At 42.1% G+C, this 21,163-nt stretch overlaps 2 protein-coding genes across 6 annotated transcripts in view; both read right to left on the bottom strand.

Moving 5' to 3' along the window:
* Positions 1–2,487: 2,487 nt before the first annotated feature.
* The window catches only part of LOC132901334 (zinc finger protein 271-like), a 93,530-nt gene continuing 74,854 nt past the window's right edge, over positions 2,488–21,163 (bottom strand). For all 5 annotated transcript variants that reach the window (XM_060943648.1, XM_060943650.1, XM_060943647.1 and 2 more), the window contains 3 exons: positions 15,728–15,795; positions 15,380–15,558; positions 2,488–4,630 (listed from right to left, as the gene is read on the bottom strand). In XM_060943648.1, coding sequence (XP_060799631.1) covers positions 2,586–4,630; positions 15,380–15,558; positions 15,728–15,795 — 2,292 coding nt within the window. In that variant the 3' untranslated portion in view covers positions 2,488–2,585. The remainder of the gene's footprint in view (positions 4,631–15,379; positions 15,559–15,727; positions 15,796–21,163) is intronic.
* LOC132901336 (uncharacterized) lies at positions 13,035–15,357 on the bottom strand. The gene is made up of 4 exons (XM_060943653.1): positions 14,946–15,357; positions 14,776–14,829; positions 14,565–14,675; positions 13,035–14,457 (listed from the first exon to the last, which is right to left on the bottom strand). The coding sequence occupies exons 1-4, from the start codon at positions 15,040–15,042 to the stop codon at positions 13,499–13,501; spliced, it is 1,221 nt and encodes a 406-aa protein (XP_060799636.1). The 5' UTR covers positions 15,043–15,357; the 3' UTR covers positions 13,035–13,498.

Here is a 21,163-nt window from a genome sequence, read left to right as displayed (position 1 = left end):
TGCATTTGGTAATTATGAAGTGATCTCATAAAATCAGTCTCATTAAATTTGAAGGTTAATAATTAAAATGAATCAGTCTCATTTGAATTGTTTGAAGTGAATCACTCAGGTGAATCGAATCAGTGAATCATTCAAAGTGAATCATACCATTAATCCTGGTGCTTAATAATAAATTACCAAACAGCTAAATTATGGTATATTCCAAATTATTATTGACCACTTACCATATTACATAACTTATATGCACCTTTTTGAATTCTTTGAGAGATTGGGGACTTCAGATATTTATTGGAACACAAATAAAACAGTTTGTTCAATAAATGAATTTACTATAACAAAGATGATAAATTAATAATAGCAGATTAAATATATACAGGGAGGTGTGTGTGTGTGTGTATATATATATATATACACACACACACACATATACATGTGTGTGTGAGAGAGACTATAAAGTTTGGAATGTTATCTGTGAAAGGGAGAGCCAGGGTGTGTGTGTGTGTGTGTGTGTGAGGGGGGCTATAAAGTTTGGAATGTTATCTGAGGTGTTGGGGGGAAGGTGAGTCCCCTCGTGTTTTGCCTTGAGACAAAGGAATTCCACCTACTTTATAACTATCAAATTCACTGAAATCTTGATGCGGTCAAGATGTATAATAAAGAGAACTAAATATGTTAGTAGTAAAGAAAAGCATGCACAGCCTATCTATTAAAAACAATTGAGAGAACATAGAACAAAATAAATCAACACGCTGCGTGTTTTAACAGTGTAACAATAAACCTGGGTTTAAATTCACACTATTTCAATAAAAGCTAAATTCCTAAGACTGATCTTTATTTATGCCCAAAATTTTGACAGTCTTACTTCCAGTATCTCGCTTATATGCAAGATTAGGGAGATGTTCTAAAACTTCTGAATCTTGCCGTTGTGGAGCACGTGAGTCAATTCAGTGAGTCGATTCCGTGGACAGAGAACTTCTCTTGATCCGATGCGTTGTGGCTCGTGATGAGAAGGAAAGTCTCCGATTAAAATTAATGTGCACAGCGCTTCAATCAGGAGGAATTCTGGTCGCTCCTAATTACAAATTAACTACTTTGAGCTGTAGTAGTTAATGAATGAATGAAAAACCAGTTATAACTCACTGAGTTTTAAATCGCGCGATCTTAGAGTCTACCGTGGCCAAAGGTAAACGAAGAAAAGCGCGAAACTGATTCTTGCAAGAAAGAAAAGACGTCTTTATCTGGTTTTCTGGTCTCTTTATGTGTCCAGACCGCTTGGAATCTGGACACCAGAGAGAAAGAACTGGGCGTTTCTCTTTGTCTTATGCTCTCGTTGGTGCTCCCGCCCCGGCGTGACGTAGGTCAACGTGGAAGTGGGCTGATGGGAGATGTAGTTTCTAAAAGGACTGTACCTACACATTTTAAAAGTCATAGAACACTGGTCTACAGCCAAAATGCTTCTGAAATATAGTCAAGTTTTACTAATTCAAGATTGAGGAGAACAAAAATGAAACTTAAAATTGTTCATTGGCTCGTTTTCAAGATTGGCTCGATGAATAAATCTATGAGTGGGTTTGGATAGTACTTACTTTTTTTTGACAAAACAATGAATGATGCAATCATAAGTCATCTGACATCACTCTGCTGAACAAATGGTCATATCAGCTCGAAAAAAAAAAAATTCATACAGTGCTATGCACTCGAGATCAAGTCTTTGCTTGACAAGAGATGCTCCGTTTCATGAATACAAGAGACAAGCTGCCAAAAAAATAAACAAATAAAAACCCATTGCATACACACAGAACAAGGACTAAACCTATTCAGTACTTATAATTGTTTTTTGCAATTTGGTTCATAATACATTCTATTTATATAAACTTTTTTGCTGATTTTCTAGTGTTACATAAAGAGAACAGGTGAAATATCATGTAAACCAACCATAAACACACGAGACCTAGTTTTACAATTTATACTTAAAACATTACAATCTACACAATGTACATAATCTAAAATCTTAAATATCTTGAAAGCCACAGCTAATCAGCTGATTGTCACTTCTAATTCAACACACCAAATTTCATAATAGCCAATTTCATCGCTGAAGCAGACAACTTCTGAAAAATTGCTGATCAGTGTAACATGAATAAAGTTCAAAGTACAGGTCATTTTCAGTCAAAACTGTAATAACTATATTTAATTTGACAACTTTAAATTATGCAATGTCTCCGAGTTAGTGCACCTGAAGGTCTTAAATGTAACTAAATAAGCAAACATCTTTCCACACCATGATCAGTTATACGGCTTCTGTCCTACGTGAATGCGCTGGTGTCGTTGGAGATGACTGATGACTAAAACTCTTCCCACACTATGAGCAGTGATACGGCTTCTCTCCCATGTGAATGCACTGGTGTCGTTGGAGAAGACTCTGACGAGTAAAACTCTTCCCACACTGTGAGCAGTGATACGGCTTCTCTCCTGTGTGAATGTGCTGGTGTCGTTGGAGATGACCCTGCCGAGTAAAACTCTTCCCACACTGTGAGCAGTGATGCAGTTTCGCTCCTATGTGAATGTGCTGGTGTCGTTGGAGATCACTCTGCTGAGAAATTCTTTCCACACTGTGAGCAGTGATACGGCTTCGCTCCTGTGTGAATGTGCTGGTGTTGTTGGAGAGCACTCTGCTGAATAAAACTCTTCCCACACTGTGAGCAGTGATACGGCTTCTCTCCTGTGTGAATGCGCTGGTGTTTTTGGAGATTACTCTGCTGAGTAAAACTCTTCCCACACTGTGAGCAGTGATATGGCTTCTCTCCTGTGTGAATGCGCTGGTGTTTTTGGAGATCACTCTGACGAGTAAAACTCTTCCCACACTGTGAGCAGTGAAACGGCTTCTCTCCTGTGTGAATGCGCTGGTGTTTTTGGAGATCACTCTGCTGAGTAAAACTCTTCCCACACTGTGAGCAGTGATACGGCTTCTCTCCTGTGTGAATGCGCTGGTGTCGTTGGAGATCACTCTGCTGAGTAAAATTCTTTCCACACTGTGAGCAGTGATACGGCTTCTCTCCTGTGTGAATGCGCTGGTGTCGTTGGAGAGCACTCTGCTGAGTAAAACTCTTCCCACACTGTGAGCAGGGATACGGCTTCTCTCCTGTGTGAATGTGCTGGTGTCGTTGGAGATCACACTGCTGAGTAAAACTCTTCCCACACTGTGTGCAGCGATACGGCTTCTCTCCTGTGTGAATGCGCTGGTGTGTTTGGAGATGACTCCGATGAGTAAAACGCTTTCCACACTGTGAGCAGTGATACGGCTTCTCTCCTGTGTGAATGCGCTGGTGTGTTTGGAGATTACTCTGATCAGTAAAACCTTTCCCACACTGTGAGCAGTGATACGGCTTCTCTCCTGTGTGAATGCGCTGGTGTGTTTGGAGATCGCTCTGCTGAGTAAAACTCTTCCCACACTGTGAGCAGTGAAACGGCTTCTCTCCTGTGTGAATGCGCTGGTGTCGTCGGAGATGACTCTGTTCAGTAAAACTCTTCCCACACTGTGAGCAGTGATACGGCTTCTCTCCTGTGTGAATGCGCTGGTGTTTTTGGAGATTGCTCTGCTGAGTAAAACTCTTCCCACACTGTGAGCAGCGATACGGCTTCTCTCCTGTGTGAATGCGCTGGTGTGTTTGGAGAGCAGTCTGTTCAGTAAAACTCTTCCCACACTGTGAGCAGTGATACGGCTTCTCTCCTGTGTGAATGCGCTGGTGTCGTTGGAGAGCACTCTGTTCAGTAAAACTCTTCCCACACTGTGAGCAGTGATACGGCTTCGCTCCTGTGTGAATGTGCTGGTGTTGTTGGAGAGCACTCTGACGAATAAAACTCTTCCCACACTGTGAGCAGTGATACGGCTTCTCTCCTGAGTGAATGCGCTGGTGTCGTTGGAGAGCACTCTGACGAGTAAAACTCTTTCCACACTGTGAGCAGTGATACGGCTTCTCTCCTGTGTGAATGCGCTGGTGTGTTTGGAGATTGCTCTGATAAGTAAAACTCTTCCCACACTGTGAGCAGTGATACGGCTTCTCTCCTGTGTGAATGCGCTGGTGTCGTTGGAGAGTACTCTGTTCAGTAAAACTCTTCCCACACTGTGAGCAGTGATACGGCTTCTCTCCTGTGTGAATGCGCTGGTGTCGTTGTAGAGCACTCTGACGAGTAAAACTCTTTCCACACTGTGAGCAGTGATACGGCTTCTCTCCTGTGTGAATGCGCTGTTGTGTTTTGAGAGCACTCTGGTAAGTAAAATTCCTACCACGCTGTGAGCAGTGATGTGGATCTCCTCCTGTGTGAATGTGCTGGTGTGTTTTGAGTGCATTCTGATAACTAAAACTCTTTTCACAATCTGAGCAGTGGTGAATTTCCTTCTGTATATCATTACGGGAAGTATCAGAATGGATAATATCAGTTGATGTTGGCTGACGACTGGAGCATTTGGAGGGGATCTGAAGCTCATATTTAATCTCTCCTGATTCTCGCAGTCTCGCATCCTCTTCATCGTGGCATCTCTGGATGTGTTTGTCGAGGTAAATTTGAGATGCATCGGAACAAGGGCATGTGGAGCAGGAAAAGACTTGCAGCAGAGCGTTCTTTACTTCTGGAGAAACGAAAGGACAAAAATAAATTGAACATGAAATGCAACAAGATTATAAAATATAACACCACTAACCCAATGTAAGGAGTGTTTTTACTGAAACTTAATCAAGATTCTACATGAATTAAGACTGAGACAAAAACAAAAGCTTGCGGACTAAGATATAGCAGCCTCTAGCTTGGAATACTGGGAGATTCAATAAGGTCCTGGAACAGCAGCTATGCACAGCATTGGCCATAGCCCTGTGGGTCTGAGCGACCAAAGGGGAGTTGTTGGTTCCTGTTGGACATCATGTCAAGTCTAGGTAATGGAAAGCCTAGCCTTATTTACATCTCATCCAGGATTGAGAAGGAAACTCAGCCCTCACATTCAAGGTTCTGAAAGATCCAAAAATGGGCCTTATTTATCAAACTGGATATGAATAAATTTATTTGCAAATAGTTTCTAGGAGCATTGACAAGCAAATCTATATATTTTCTATCTGGATTTTATATATGGATTAGGTTGTCAAGTTTAAAACACTTATTAAAGGTGCCATTCCACCAAAAACGTTCAAAACTGGCTCTTTTTGAAATACCATAGTTCACTCCGAGTTGCATATGCATGCTGCATGTGAAAATGTAATTCTACTCCCATTCCCTGTATTAGCTTATGAAAGAAAATAGTTGGGAAAACGAGCGAATCTGAAAAAGCCCTACGAACTTGTGTAAGTTCGAAAATTCGTAGTCATGGCCTCGCCCACCTTGGCTTGCGATCGCCCATGGGAAGAAAGTTCGGATTTAAGCGCAAGGAGAGATAGCAGAGCCCATCTCGTCAGTAGCTAACGAAGAGGACCTAACAGCAAGTTGAAAACATGGCTGAACAAGTTCGTGCCCATGTTATTTGTGGCAGTAACACATCAACGTTGCATTTCTTGCCCAAGATAGAAGAGGTGCATCGGAATAAATGGTTGGAATTTATCTTTGGAACACCACCAGCGAAGTATAATGCAACGTTAGTACTGTGTTCTGATAATTTCAACCACAGTGACTTTTCAAACTTTGGTGCCTTCAGTAGTGGTTTTGCTTCGAGGTTGCATTTAATCCCTGGATCTGTGCCATCAAGATGATCGACCACCAGCTCATAAGCTGTAAGTAAAACATGAACTTTTTGTTTGAAGGTTTTTTTTACAAAATAGCATGTTCATATTCTCCACGTTAGCATGCACGACATGGTCACAAGCTCGGCAGGGATGAGAGTTTTCCGCTTTTTCTGAGTAAAAAACGACCTTTTTATATTATGCCAAATCTGTTGAGAATTTTTTTTTATTAATTTCAGGGGTTTGGGGTTTGTTCCTTCATGCTGTCCAAACTTCATTAACTTCAACGATGTTTACACATTATTTGTAAGTCGCCATCTTTAGTCTCGTTTAAATCTTGTTGAATGTGATGTAAAATTCGTGTTATCTACATTGTTATTGGTCAAAGCATCAATGTCGAGACCATAATAGCCAATCAAAACAGTTTTTACAAAGACACCCACATCCGCTTGTTCTGACCCACTGGAGGTAGCGTCACAGCGCTGTTAGCCAATCAGAGGTAACACGTTTACAAGTATTAATGAATAAGAGCTGAAATCCTGTCGTTCTCCCACCACCCACTCCTCCAGCAAACTAGAACAGCCTGAAACAGGAGAACCACAGCATTTTTTTTTTTTCACCAAAACCAGCTCACAGGGCATTCATTCATACTAGAGACCACCAAAAAATTAATGAAAAAACGATGCAATGAGACCTTTAATTTCAATTACACACAAATTTCATGAAATTAAGTTTTGCGGGATTTTGTGAAAACCAGTTGATTCATATTAAAGTAATTGATGAAAGCAAGCCAACATCCATAAATTAAGACATATAACAATAGTCATTTAATTTAAATGTAGGTGTATTTAAAAAAAAAGGGACACACTGCATCGGTTCAGATGGCATTCAAGTAGTTCTGCAGTAGTATAGGAATTTCCTTCCTGCAGTATTTGAAGAATGCCATGGTGTGATTTGTAGTAATAAAGCAGTCAAACCTCCATGTGTTTAATTGTTCATTAATTCAATCGGACCCTATTTGTTCCTTAACATGTTGAAGTTCTTCAGCTGCAAGAGTTTAAAGTGCATATCCTGGACCAATTTCTTTTTTTTTTTTTTTAATATGAAAGTATGTCCCTTTACACACTCATCCAGAAGGGTAATTTTGCACAAGGGCATCTGTCGACAGCAGAAAAAATAAATAAATAAAATGCGTCTGGAAAAATCCCAAGGGAGTCTGGAGCCAGATCCGTGACGTCACCTGCGGAAGCGCCAGCAGGCTGTGCAAGCTTTGCATGGTTTCAGTGCACAGCCTGTGTAGACCAAGCACTCCCATTTCTCTCTCATTGTCCGGTCTTTTGGAAAACGATGAGTACTAATCCCATCATGACTGGTGTTGCTACACCCTCCTACGATACATCTGTTAACCATTTTAATAATTACGTGATAATGTTGAAGAAATTTGCAGAAAACCACCAGGTCGTTTTCTCATAAACAAACCAGCGCTGACGTAGGATTCAGAGGGAGGCGTCCCGCACGCAACGTCATGAAAATCAATGTTTGGCGGGAAATCCAAATGCCAAGTTTTTTCAGAGGCAGACCAATTCGCCTCAAATGGCTTGATTTCAACTGAATTTTTCTGGTATTGCGCAAGGTAAAAAAGAATTACATTGATCTTGCTCCTGAATTTACCCGTGATATGCACTTTAAGGAGCTAAAATTTAACAGAATTAAAAAGATAAGTTCTCCATGGTATGACTTGTGGAATTATTGAATTCCATAAAAATACTAAAATTGTTATTGCTTGTTAAATTGCTTGATATAATAATCACATATGCTCCTGAAATAAAGTAAATGTGTTGCAATTGATTTGTATAATGGTTGATGGGTTTGACTGACATCTGCATGATCCAATTAACAACTTCACTTGGTTCAGACACACTGCATGTGTGTGTTCAACTAACTTCTTTCCAGCCAGCTGGTTATATTGCAATAAAGGTATTATAATGCCGCCGCCCCCCCAGTGTTTCTGTAATATGGGGAGGTCTGACATTATCCTATATTATATGTTTGCTGTGACAGGGCATTCCCCCCCCCAATTTTCTCCCTAATTTAGCCATGGCCAATTCCCACCCATCAGACTCCTCTCCAGTATCACATAACAGCTACCAACCAGGGAGGGCTATCATGTGCTTCCTCCAAGACAAGAAACACCAGTTGACCACGTTTTACTCATACAATGTCAGGGGGCTGCAAAGCACACTCGGACGAAAGCCCAATCCACTTACTTCCTATTAAACGTGCTCTCACACACCCATGACTGGCCAGTGTAACTGACAGGGCAGAGAAGAGAGAGCATGCCATCTCTCCCTCCCAGAGAGCCCAGACAATTTTGCTCTCTTGAGCTCCCAACCACAGATGATTGTGGCATCATCAGGATTTGAAAGTGGCAATATCTGGATGATGGGGAGGATGACAAGGACAACACCTTTCTGCTGTGCCACTCGGGATCCACAGGGCATGCATTTTACACTACTTCTGGTTAAACTGGGCATGATGAATAAAACTACAACAATATCTTGTGGTTTACTATATACAGTGGTGCTTGAAAGTTTGTGAACCCTTTAGAATTTTCTATATTTATGCATGAATATGACCTAAAACAACATCAGATTTTCACACAAGTCCTAAAAGTCGATAAAGAGAACCCAGTTAAACAAATGAGACAAAAATATTATACTTGCTCATTTATTTATTGAGGAAAATGATCCAATATTGCATATCTGAGTGGCAAAAGTATGTGAACCTCTAGGATTAGCAGTTAATTTGAAGGTGAAATTAGAGTCAGGTGTTTTCAATCAATGGGATGACAATCAGGTGTGAGTGGGCACCCTGTTTTATTTAAAAAAAACAACAACAGGGATCTATTAAAGTCTGATCTTCAAAACACATGTTTGTGGAAGTGTATATCATGACATGAACAAAAGAGATTTCTGAGGACCTCAGAAAAAGCATTGTTGATGCTCATCAGGCTGGAAAAGGTTACAAAACCATGTCTAAAGCGTTTGGACTCCACCAATCCACAGTCAGACAGATTGTGTACAAGTAGAGGAAATTCAAGACCGTTGTTACCTTCCCCAGGAGTGGTCGACCAACAAAGATCACTCCAAGAGCAAGACGTGTAATAGTCGGCGAGGTCACAAAGGACCCCAGAGTAAATTCTAAGCAACTGAAGGCCTCTCTCACATCGGCTAATGTTACTGTTCATGAGTCCAGCAGAACGCTGAACAATGGTGTGCATGGTAGGGCTGCAAGAAGAAAGCCACTGCTCTCCAAAAAGAATATTGCTGCTCGTCTGCAGTTTGCTAAAGATCATGTGGACAAGCCAGAAAGCTATTGGAAAAATGTTTTGTGGATGGATGAGACCAAAATAGAACTTTTTGATTTAAATGAGAAGCGTTATGTTTGGAGAAAGGAAAACACTGCATTCCAGCATAAGAACCTTATCCCATCTGTGAAACATGGTGGTGGTACTATCATGGTTTGGGCCTGTTTTGATGCATCTGGGCCAGGACAGCTTGCCATCATTGATGGAACAATGAATTCTGAATTATACCAGTGAATTCTAAAGGAAAATGTCAGGACATCTGTCCATGAACTGAATCTCAAGAGAAGGTGGGTCATGTAGCAAGACAACGACCCTAAGCACACAAGTCGTTCTACCAAAGAATGGGTAAAGAAGAATAAAGTTAATGTTTTGGAGTGGCCAAGTCAAAGTCCTGACCTTAATCCAATCAAAATGTTGTGGAAGGACCTGAAACGAGCAGTTCATGTGAGGAAACCCACCAACATTCCAGAGTTGAAGCTGTTCTGTACAGAGGAATGGGCTAAAATTCCTCCAAGCCAGTGTGCAGGACTGATCAACAGTTACCGGAAACGTTTAGTTGCAGTTATTGCTGCACAAGGGGGTCACACCAGATACTGAAAGCAAAGGTTCACATATTTTTGCCACTCACATATGTAATATTGGATCATTTTCCTCAATTAATAAATGACCAAGTATAATATTTTTGTCTCATTTGTTTAACTGGGTTCTCTTTTACTACTTTTAGGACTTGTGTGAAAATCTGATGTTGTTTTGGGTCATATTTATGCAGAAATATAGAAAATTCTAAAGGGTTCACAAACTTTCAAGCACCACTATAGTCAGTTTCGCAATAGCAAGATATGCAGTGGGCGGACTTCACGTGTCTCAAAGGAAGCTGATAGACTTCACCCTCTCTGGTTGGTCATGGTCATATGATCAAGAAGACCTACCTGGTTGGTGGAACAGGCCAAATTGAGTTCTCTGGGAAATGTTCTAGTTATTGCAAACTGCATTGTACAACAGCTTTCATCCCAGAAACACATCACAAAATGATGCAGAAAATAACCTCTATAACCTCTTATATCCCGGTCACACCACCCGAACTTTGCTGGAGCGTTCCTGGAGCGGTGAAAAAAATTCATCACCGCTCGTAACCGTTCACCACCGTTTAACAAAAGTTGGCCCCCGTTAAAGCAACGCCATATACGCTCAGCCACCGCTGATGTTTCTCGAGGGGCTCTCCTACCGCTCCGAAAGTTTTGAGCTGCACAAAATATTGCGAGCGGTGAGGAGGGGGCAATTTTCCACCCCGGCAAAGTTCACCCCCGCTCCACCAATACCCAGTCAAAGTTTGGCACCGCTAGACGCAAGTTCGTGGACGCTTGGGTCCGCTAGGCCAACGCAGAAATCTTGACCGCTGGACCACCGCTGCTTCGCCAGCGTTGCCCGGGCGGCGATTAAACGTTGCACAAACTTCGGTGGAGCGGTTGGAAGCGTTTTACGAGCGGACACGGGGTTGCTGGAACGGTGTCGGGCGTTGAAGCAGCTATCCATGGCGGCGATGAACTTTGGTTTGGTGTTGGTATAGAGGTGTCGGAGCGGGACCAGAATTTGGCTATAAATACGGGGAGAAATGGACCAGGAGCTCATTTGGAATCGAGCTGCTGTTGAGTTCAGACCTCATCTATAGCGAATTTGCTCAAAGTTACAGTAAAACTATCACCATGGATGCTGAGAGACTTTCTATGATTGGTGCACTAATCCAGCAGCAGAATCAGAACCTCCTCAGATTGCAACAAGCTGTTGACAGAAGGAGAAGAGAGAGAAGAAGGAGAGACAGAGTTGTGTGGGTCAGACAGTGGATACTGAGAAGGCCTGAACATGGACTGTATGACAAGCTGATGGTGGAGCTGAGGAATGAGGATCCACGAGCCTTCCAGCACTTCATGAGGATGCCACCAGCCATGTTTGATGAAATTGTACAGAGGCTGACCTCCAGATTGACCAAGCAAGACACCAACTACCGTGCAAGCCTGGAACCTGGTCTCAAAGTGGCAATCACCCTACGGCACCTGGCCTCTGGTAACACCTACAGAAACATGCAGTATGCCTGGAGGGTTCCCCACAACACCATCAGTGTGGTAGTCAGAGAAGTGGTAGAGGCCATCATTGAGGAGTACACAGATGAACTCTTGTTTTGCCCAACAACTGAAAAAGGATGGAGAGACCTGGCTGACCAATGGTACCAGAGATGGAACTTTGCCCACACAGTTGGTGCCATTGATGGCAAGCACGTGGCCTGTAAAGCTCCTCCTAACTCTGGCTCAGAATTCTACAACTACAAGGGCTTTTACAGCGTGATCCTGTTTGCCATGGTGGATGCTGACTACAAGTTCACCTACATTGACGTCTCAGGCAACGGCTCATCCTCAGACGCTCAGATCTACAACGAAAGTGATCTCCATCGTGGGCTGGACCAGAACAGGATCCATGGCTTTCCTCAGCCAGACCCCCTACCCAATGACAATCAGGATGTGCCTTACTTCATCATCGGGGATGACGCCTTCTCACTGCGGACCTACCTCATGAAGCCGTACAGCACCAGAAACCTCACCCATGAAGAGCGCATCTTCAACTACCGGCTGTCCAGGGCAAGACGGGTCGTGGAGAACGCCTTTGGCATCCTGGCCAACAGGTTCCAGATCCTGCTCACCACCATGCAACATCACCATGAAACTGTCAGAATCATCGTGGAAGCTTGCTGCATCCTCCACAACCTGATGCGCACCCGCTACCCAGTGCTCCAGAACATACTTGTGGACCGTGCACAACCAGATGGGAACCTGCAGCCTGGGGCATGGAGAGAAGGACGGAACTTGGAGGACACTATCGTTGTGCAAGGCCCCAAACACAGCCTCACGTGATGGGAAGAGGCAGCGAAACCTACTCAAGCATTGGTGCAACTCCCCAGCAGGATCAGTGGACTGGCAGGAGAGAATGGTGGCTATCAACTGAACACTGTGCAGAACACTGAGGAGACACTTGTGCATTGTACATATTATATATACTCATGTTTATTACTTTGTTGTAAATGTTATTTGACATTGTTAAAGAAACTTGAACGTTAATGGGGCCCCAGTATTGGAAATGCATTGAATAAATTGTGCTATGTTTGTTTGAAATGTTGAGATTATTAAAGAAACTTGTGCTAAGATTCATTCTTAATGTCATATTACATTAATAAAAGCACTTTATATTTAAAACATGTCTTGTTTAATACTTGAAAGTTTTTTTGTTAAAGTTAGAAGTTCCACACTCTCAAAAGAGATGTGTTAAAAACAACACATATTTAACACATCAGCATGTTTATATAAGGACAACACAGTTTGTGTTAATAAATGTGTTGAACTCTATAACACAGTAACTGTGTTGAACTATTTAACACACTAGTGTGTTAAAACAACAGTTTGTGTTTTATTTATTTATTTATTTGTTTTAACACACTAGTGTGTTAAATAGTTCAACACAGTTACTGTGTTATAGAGTTCAACACATTTATTAACACAAACTGTGTTGTCCTTATATAAACACGCTGATATATTAAATATGTGTTGTTTTTAACACATCTCTTTTGAGAGTGCAATAAAGGTCTTTAATCTGTAACCCTTCCCACTTGAAATAATTTCCCAATGGTTATTGCAGACCAATGCCTCCACCTCAATTGCCTGGTTAACGCTAATTAGTGTCGGGAGTTAACAGGACAGGAGTTCATTTCTGAAAATATTTGAGGAAGTTTGGACTTTAAAAATACTCGGGTGACATGGCCATAAGTGTGAAATTATTTTTGGGCCACACGGAAAATATTCAAAGAAGGGTCACACGGGCAATCACTTTATTGGGGTCACACGGGAACTTTGCAATCTGCAAAGTTTTATTTTCATTATTAAGTAAATAGTCAAGAATAGTGTAATAAAAATGCTGTTTATTAAAGCTAAAAGCTTTTGAGACCCCCCACACAAGTCTACATGCAAACAATAAACAGCAAACATTAAAACAGCTGGCCAGCTCATACCTCAAACAAAAATCACATGAAATATCTGAGCAGTCCCTTCAACACATCACAAGCAGTCTCAATTCTCCTCGGTGGTGGCCCTCATCTCTGCAAGTACATCAGCAGTCCCTTGAGGTGGTGATGGGTATGGGTGGAGCGTTCATCTCCTGCCTCTGGAGGTCCTGGAGAATCCCCCCCTCGCTGACGGCGCTCATGTTGGTGTGGTTAATGGAGGAAAAGTTCGGCATGTCTGACAACGAGTCCTTCGTTGGAGCTCCTGGGGGTGGAGGATGGCTGGCTGACTCTGGGTGTCTGCAATTGCTGGAAGTGCTGAGGCTGATGCTGAGGCTGAGACTGTTGCTGGAAGTCGAGAGGCTGCTGCTGGAAGCCGTGATGCTAAGGCTGGGAGTAGTGCTGCTGCTGCTGGTAGAAGGTGGGTGTGGGTGAAAGTGCTGAGGCTGGACGTGGTGGAGCTGGAGGAAGGGGGTGGGGGATGGGTCGTTGCATCTCGTGGAGGATGGCCGTCATCCTCTCCACTGCGAGCTGGTACTGGGCCTCAGGTAGTCGTTGGAGAGACTGGGACATGTACGTGATGAAGGGCTGCCTTGCATGGCTGATCTCCTGGGCTTGGAACAGTCTCTCCATGAGGGCGTTGGTGGCCTTCATACAATCCCTCATCTCCAGCATCGCAGGGGAGTCTTCAGGCTCGGCTCTGGTGGCGGCACAGCATGGTCTGGTGGTGGTGGAGGAGGGAGCTGGTGGGGGGGTGCCCTGGGACCTCGTGACTGCCGCTTGAGTTTCAATGAGTGAGAGGGAGCCCTCGTACTCTTCCTGTTCCTCAACGTCATGGGAAGGCTGGCGAGAGGTGCTGGCCGACGCCGAGGGCTGGGCTGCTGGAGGCTGGCTGCTAAAGTCAGAAGTCTGGCTGGCTACAGGTTCCTGTGTGAGGGGTATGCTTCTAAGTGGCTGACCTTTCCTGGGCTTCACCTCCTTGTGCAGGAAGGCACAGGTCCTCTGGATGAACAGTTCTCTGTCCATCAAGTTCGCTGCAGCCTGGCCAGACTTCTTGGAGAGTAGCTTCGCGTAGAGGTCCCGGGCTGACTTCCACCATGTCCTGAGAGCTTCAGCTCCCCCCTCAATGTCCAGCTCTCTTGCCTTCCTGGCCCAAAGCTCCGTCTTCTTTGTATCCTTGTACTTGGTGGCCCCCTTCCTCCACAAAAGTTCGTGCTCCCGGACCCACTCGATGAGTTGCTCCTGAGCGTCATCGTCAAGCAGGAGGGCCTTGCGGCGAGACTTCTTCTGAGGCTGACGCTGTTCATCATCCCTCTCCAAGTGTGGGGGCTGAGAGTCAGAGTCTGAAAAATATAACAATTGAATAAAAAAATCATAAATGTATAAATGAAACATATTATTTAGATCAATTTGTATTGATTTTTCATTGCATTCATCACATTATAATTACCTTCAGCACCAGCAGCAGCACGGCCCTCCTCAGGCTGGTCATCACCAGGGGGTAGCTCCTCATCGTCAGGCTGGTCCTGTGTCAGGGCCTCCTCGGGCTGGTCATCAGAATCTGCAAAATATAACAAATGAATAATAAATGAGCAATGTCAACATGAAAGAAAGATTATGGTTATTATTATTAAATTTCATACATTTTCATTTGTGATTACCTTCATCAGAAGCAGCTGTGTTAGCAGTGGCTGCTGTTGTGGCCTGACTGGTCTCTGCAAAATATAACAATGGAATAATAAATGAAAAAGGTTGAAGTAAAATACATAACAGTATTTTTTCACAGTTGTTAAATATTTCTTGACACAACCAGTGGGCCACATATATTTACCTGACTCCATTGCTTCAGCTGCCTGCTCAGTAATGATCTTCTTGGAGGCTGCTGCCTTTCCTTCTCCAGCCTTCCTCTTCTTTTGTCCATGTGGCATGATGAATTTCAACTATCAACTTCTATCAAAAATCTATCAGAACTTGTATCAAAACGATCTGTTCAGCTCCCGCCGAGCCAAAGCCCGCATGCGCAGAACGCCGCTATACCAACGCTCGAGTCACCGCTAAACCAACGCTCGCTACCGCTGAACCAACGCTAAAGCAACGCCAGCTTCAGCGGTGCACCGCTAAGCCAACGCCCGTGTTTTCGATTTTTTTTCCCATTTTGTGCGCGGTGACGAGCGTTGTCGAAATTCGGCCCCCCCTCCCTACCGTTCAAGGAACGCTCCAGCAAAGTTCGGGCGCTGTGACCGGGGTTTTAGACAAAAGTAACACCTTGCTGTCTGGTTGTTCCTGTAGGTGCAGGACTGAGTTCTTTGGTGTACTCCTCTTCATACCACACCAAGAGCTCCTGTCCTGGGTTAATGGATCGACAGCAACGATACAGAATTCCCCCTTGATACTCAAATGCCACAAGATTCTGTTCTTCTTCATTACGGGCACAATTCACATACCTAAAAGAGTGAGGCAACGTTTCAGAAAAAGGTAAAAATCAGATCAGAGTTACAGACTCGGAGAAAGCATGGCGGAGATATCAATGACATGAAGATAAAGTTCTTCCAACAAATGAGGAGCTGTAAAATCAAATCACTAAAACGACCCAACAGCTGGTGTACTGCTCACCTCATCCAATTCACATGCGTCTCTCTTTTGGCATCGATGTATTCTTCACACTGCATGCTCCTGTATACCTGTAGAAAAATACCACATTTTTTTTTTTTTTTTTACACGAAATCAATATATGGCTTTAAATGAGGTTTACAGAAACAAGAACAATGGCTCATGCCAATATTATTAAGCCTCATGAAGGCTGAATTAAAGGTTTTTGACTGTATCGTAAGATTCACAAAACAGCTGACAAGCTCCGAGATGAATTTAGTAACTACAGGAAAATGCAGGCAAGGCTTTATCAGAATTTAGGCAAAGGAAAGGTTTCTCATAAAAGGCTTTACTTCTGACATGGCAAAGCTGTGCTGTGAATCAGACCTCTCTGATAAATATCTGTCCCTTGTGTTTTGGTCTTTAAACAGACAGCAACAAAAATACACAACTTTAAAAGTCAGTTCTGTCCCTAAATGGGTTTTATATAAAATATTTTTAATCTGTACAAGTAATATTTATGTGGGCGCCAATGTTGTTTTAGTTCAGTGTAGCAGTGTTCATCTTTAATTTAAATGATTAAGTTTACTTTTAGTCTTGTGTCCTGAAAATAGTAGTTACATTTTAGTCTTTTTTTTTTTGGTCAAGATTACATCAATGGAACTCAATTTTAATTTTAGTCTAATTCTATCAATGCTTTAACCATAATTTCCTCAGATAGTTGCATGGTACTTGTAAAATATGCCCTGCAGTTTTAAGAGGGCCTGGGGTTTAGCCGGATTCCCCCCCCCACCATATGGCTGGTTTTGTCACTATGCAGAAGTTACAGTACTCAGCGTAAATGAGTAAACCCCCTTCAGGGCTCGAAATTCGCGGTGGTCTGGTCACCTGAGGCGACTTAATTAGTCATTTGGCAGGTCATTCCTGTCACTAGCCAGCCCGGCTGGCTAGTTGAAAATAAAAAATATATATGAAGCAAAGATTCAGACACACCGTCAACTAAAGCCACCACATATTAAGCGTGTGCCATGTCTGTGTTAATCGATGTGTTTATCGGCAGAACGGAAACTACCGAAGAATTCCGAATCATATCGTGTACGAGTCAGGCTGTCGTTTTTTTCACTACCGTGCATGCATACAATGCATCTCGTTGAATATCGTGGTAAATCACGTGTAGTATTAGACCAGGTGGGTGGAGCGCAGAAGCACGGCAGGCCAGAACTAAGTTCTCAATGAACCATTTATTGCTAGCTTTTCAGCCTTTTATCACTTCCCAGCCATGTGCGCGCACGTGTTCTGGTTGGGGAGAGCTCCCTTTCTCTGCTCTCCTCTCCTTTTAAAGGGCGTGGTCACTGGGGAAGATGCACAAACAGGTTAATCCCCATCAGGTGCAATGATTCCACCACTTACCTTCCCTGACTCCGCCCTCCATTCACAGACCGCCGCTTGGCCACGCCCCCGCTGTCACATCACGTTATCAAATTCAATAGATGTGGCCACATTATCGCCCATTTAAACACGTACGTTTTTGCTGTTGTTTACATCTACCAAAGCTACGTTGCGATGTGGAATTTTCTGAAAGGTGTACAGAAACCGCCAGAGATGGGGACAAAGCAACCTTGGTCTGAAGAGGAGAAAAAGGCCGCCGATAAAGCGTACGAGAAGGAGAAATGACAAAGGACTTATAAGCAAACGTGGGAGCAGGGTAGGCCTTGGCTGCGATACGATTTTTATGGAATAATTAATTTTTTTCAAGTTGATTCCTTGTCAATATGAAGCTCCTAATGCTTTCTCTCTCAAATGGTTAAATACAGAAAGCATGTTGGACATATTTTGGGTGCTATAGTCATGATAGTAAGTATATTTGTTTTCAATACTCATGCACCAAGTTGCCAAGTTTTCCAATATATTATTATTTGTTGATAATATATTATGGTGCTCTGTGCTGTTCTCATTTATGTATTTAACAACAGTATCAAAATACTTGGGTATTGAAATAAATGCACATTAGTCATGAACAATGGTAACTACTCTCTTTTGCATTATTTTTGACGGAAGTAAAATTCATACATGAACAAATTTTGGCTAGTTGATTTTCTGTTTGGCTAGTTACTTTGGAAAGTAACTAGTCCAGCTGGCTGGTGAAAAAAAAAAAAAGAATTTCTAGGCCTGCCCTTTGAAAAGTAACATTTTAAACAATCTCAGTGAACACAAACAATTTCCAAAATGTTGACAAGACAAAGTTTTATATAACATCTGTTTAACTTATAACGTGAAAGTAAAGTTAATAATATAACTTGGATTACACATTTTTTCAGTTTTACTCAAATTAGGGTGGTGCAAAAATGAGTACACCCCACAGCAAAAACTACTCCATCTAGTACTTTGTATGACCTCCATGATTTTTAATGACAACACCAAGTCTTCTAGGCATGGAATGAACAAGATGGCGACATTTTGCAACATCAATCTTTTTCCATTCTTCAACAGTGACCTCTTTTAGTGACTGGATGCTGGATGGAGAGTGATGCTTAATTTGTCTCTTCAGAATTCCCCAAAGAAAATAATTTTTTTTACACCACAAAGGTGAAAGCCACAAGATGAGTAGCAAAGCTTTACTCATCAGTTAGAATACTACAGGGAATTCTGAAGAGACAAGTTGAGCATCACTCTCCATCCAGCATCCAGTCACTAAAAGAGGTCATTGTTGAAGAATGGAAAAAGACTGATGCTGCAAAATGTCGACAACTTGTTCATTCCATGCCTAGAAGACTTGGCGCTGTCATTAAAAATCATGGAGGCCATATACAAAGTACTAGATGTAGTAGTTTTTGTTGTGGGGTGTACTCATTTTTGCATCACCCTAATTTGAAGTAAAACTGAAAAATGTGTAATCTAAGTTATATTATTAACATTACTTTCACGTTATAAGTTAAACAGATGTTATATTAAACTTTGTCTTGTCAACATTTTGGAAATTGCGTTCATTGAGATATTGTTTAAAATGTTACTTTTCAAAGGGGGTGTACTCATTTACACTGAGCACTGTATGTGGAGATAGTCACAAATGTAATGGTGATGAGCGCTATTTTCATATGAAGACGTTACTTTGTTCAGACCAATGCCGTGTGTGTCCTGACTCATATACCCATTAGAATCCAGGAGCATTATGAAAGCCATGCGAGCAGGGAAGTGAGCGAGTCTAGCAAACCGGATTCACTCCCGCTTCCCAACTACGGTCAGGAACGTGAAAAAGAGGGAAGCCAACATACTGGAATGGATTTTGCTAAGGATATTTCCCCTAGCTGTAAAAATTCCCTTGAGAAGTAAGCTAGGATGACTGTCTGAACAGAACCAGCTATCTTGGGTCACGTTTATTCGTCAGGGCATAATGAACAGAGATTATGTTTTGCCATGCTTTTACTGGCCCTCTCTGTTGGCCTGTCATTTTGGGTTCACATGACAGCATACGTGTTCTCACCAGTCAATCAAACCAAGTTAGCTAATGCACATTAACATTCTACACTAATACAAAAGCAGTGTGCAGCAGTGAAACAAAAGCCATGGAAAGGTCAAAAATTAAAGGAGGGGCCAAAAACAAAAACAAACAAACCAGGGATTAGAGGCATAGGCTTCCAAATGTTTAAAAAAATCTACATACTGTTTGGGCATTAGCACCCTGAATTGGCCTGCAATGCCATTTTCAAGGACCAGAATGAAGAGCTTAAAATGGACATTAAAACATAGCTATAGACTAGGCTGTTGCCTCTCGCGGTTACCAGAGGGCTAGCTCCCCTGTAACCCTAGCTATATAGGTGAGAGGCCGAGGACTATGGAAACGAAGGTCAGCACCGCCCAATGTGCCTGATTGCATGGAGCGGGAAGGGCTTTAGAGATGGGCTAGGCTGCATGTTCATTTAAAACTGCTGTAACTTGCCCAACCATAACTGACTATCATATGTACCAGAGATTTCCAAGCTTATTGGGGCTGAAGCACATCAAAGGTCAAATCAGAATGTCAAGGCACACCAAATTAAAAGTTGGCTATCGATTATGAAGAATGTCACACACATTATGATGGGCTAGAAGGTCATTTGCAAAATTTGACCCAGATTGCACTACAGCAGATTGTCAAATAATTATTAAAACAGATAGGTAACTCAGACAGGCAATTGTATAATTTATTATTATAAAACGTGAGGCAACACTCATTAGTGTTTTCCATGAGTTACCTAGACTGTAGTGACGGAAGCATTTTCAGAACACAAACACCATTTGATTTGAGACTGATAACATTAACTTTACAGTGTCCACTCCAGTCATCCACTAGTCCAAACACAATACTATGGTTATCAATTTAAATCAGCAAACAGACATCAGTAGAGAAGTTAGCATTGATAATTAGCATTCATCAAACTTGATCTTAGTTAGAGAACATTAACATCAGCATGTCTGAATCTCATCTCCTCACTTTAAAACAGTTCACAGTAAAATTTGTAGAGTTTTAGCTTATTTGAGTCAGAAAAGCTGCCAACACATCTGGTAGCATGTATTCGTCATTCAAAACACGTGCATGCTCTAACCAGAGTTCAAAATAGGTTTATTTTTGGTTAAAATGAAATTATTCTGCATGCTCTCTCCAATATTTTAAATTTTCTAAAAAATAAATAAACCAGTTGAACACAGGTAACCACTTCTGCTTCATTTCTTTGAGGGCTGAAGTGTATGCTCTAGTCATTTTTTTTAACCGTTTACGAACTGTTAAACTCCTTAACCATGCTTTGCGGGTGTGGCCTTTTTGCTGTGGCATCACCATTCATATCGATACAACCAGTGTGTTTATACTTAAATTACTAAAGCACAAAATTGTTTTGTGCAAGTTCTTCATAGATCTAAAACTCTTAATTTTGCTCTCAAAGTGCTCCAGTCTGATACATTTAACTTTAAAATAAACAAAATTATCATCTCACAGGGGAGCATACCCCCAGAGCGAGGTCCACTGACCCTAGTTTCACAAAATACTGAGGGAAACGCTATTCCTTTTTTTTTTTAATAACTACTGCCAGTGGAAAATCTACCTGTTCTTTTGCAAGTTAGGGTAGCTGTGAAAGAAATCTCTCTCGAAATCTCTCAAACGTACAAGTAGGTGACCGTGATTATACAACATATCCTAGAAGCATGTTGATGTTCAAAAATAAACTTGACGGGTAGTGAACTAATGTGGCAAGTGTGTGTGGAAGGAGAAATCATGAGACGGAGAGCTCCGCTTTTGAATATAAAAGTGTCATTGCATATCATAAAACAAAATTGGACGCCATCCTACCAGTGCAACATCTGCTTATTTTAGATTTAATTATTTATTATTTCGGTCATTTCAACTTTCAATAACATACACACTGGTTACATACAAATCAGCAAGAAAGACCGAAAAGGATTAGACTGAAGCAAAAGCTTATTGCG

This window comes from Neoarius graeffei, chromosome 17 (assembly GCF_027579695.1).
Source record: "Neoarius graeffei isolate fNeoGra1 chromosome 17, fNeoGra1.pri, whole genome shotgun sequence".
Lineage (NCBI taxonomy): Eukaryota > Metazoa > Chordata > Actinopteri > Siluriformes > Ariidae > Neoarius > Neoarius graeffei.
Note: the sequence above shows the minus strand (reverse complement) of the source record. Positions and strands in the feature narration are given on the sequence as shown.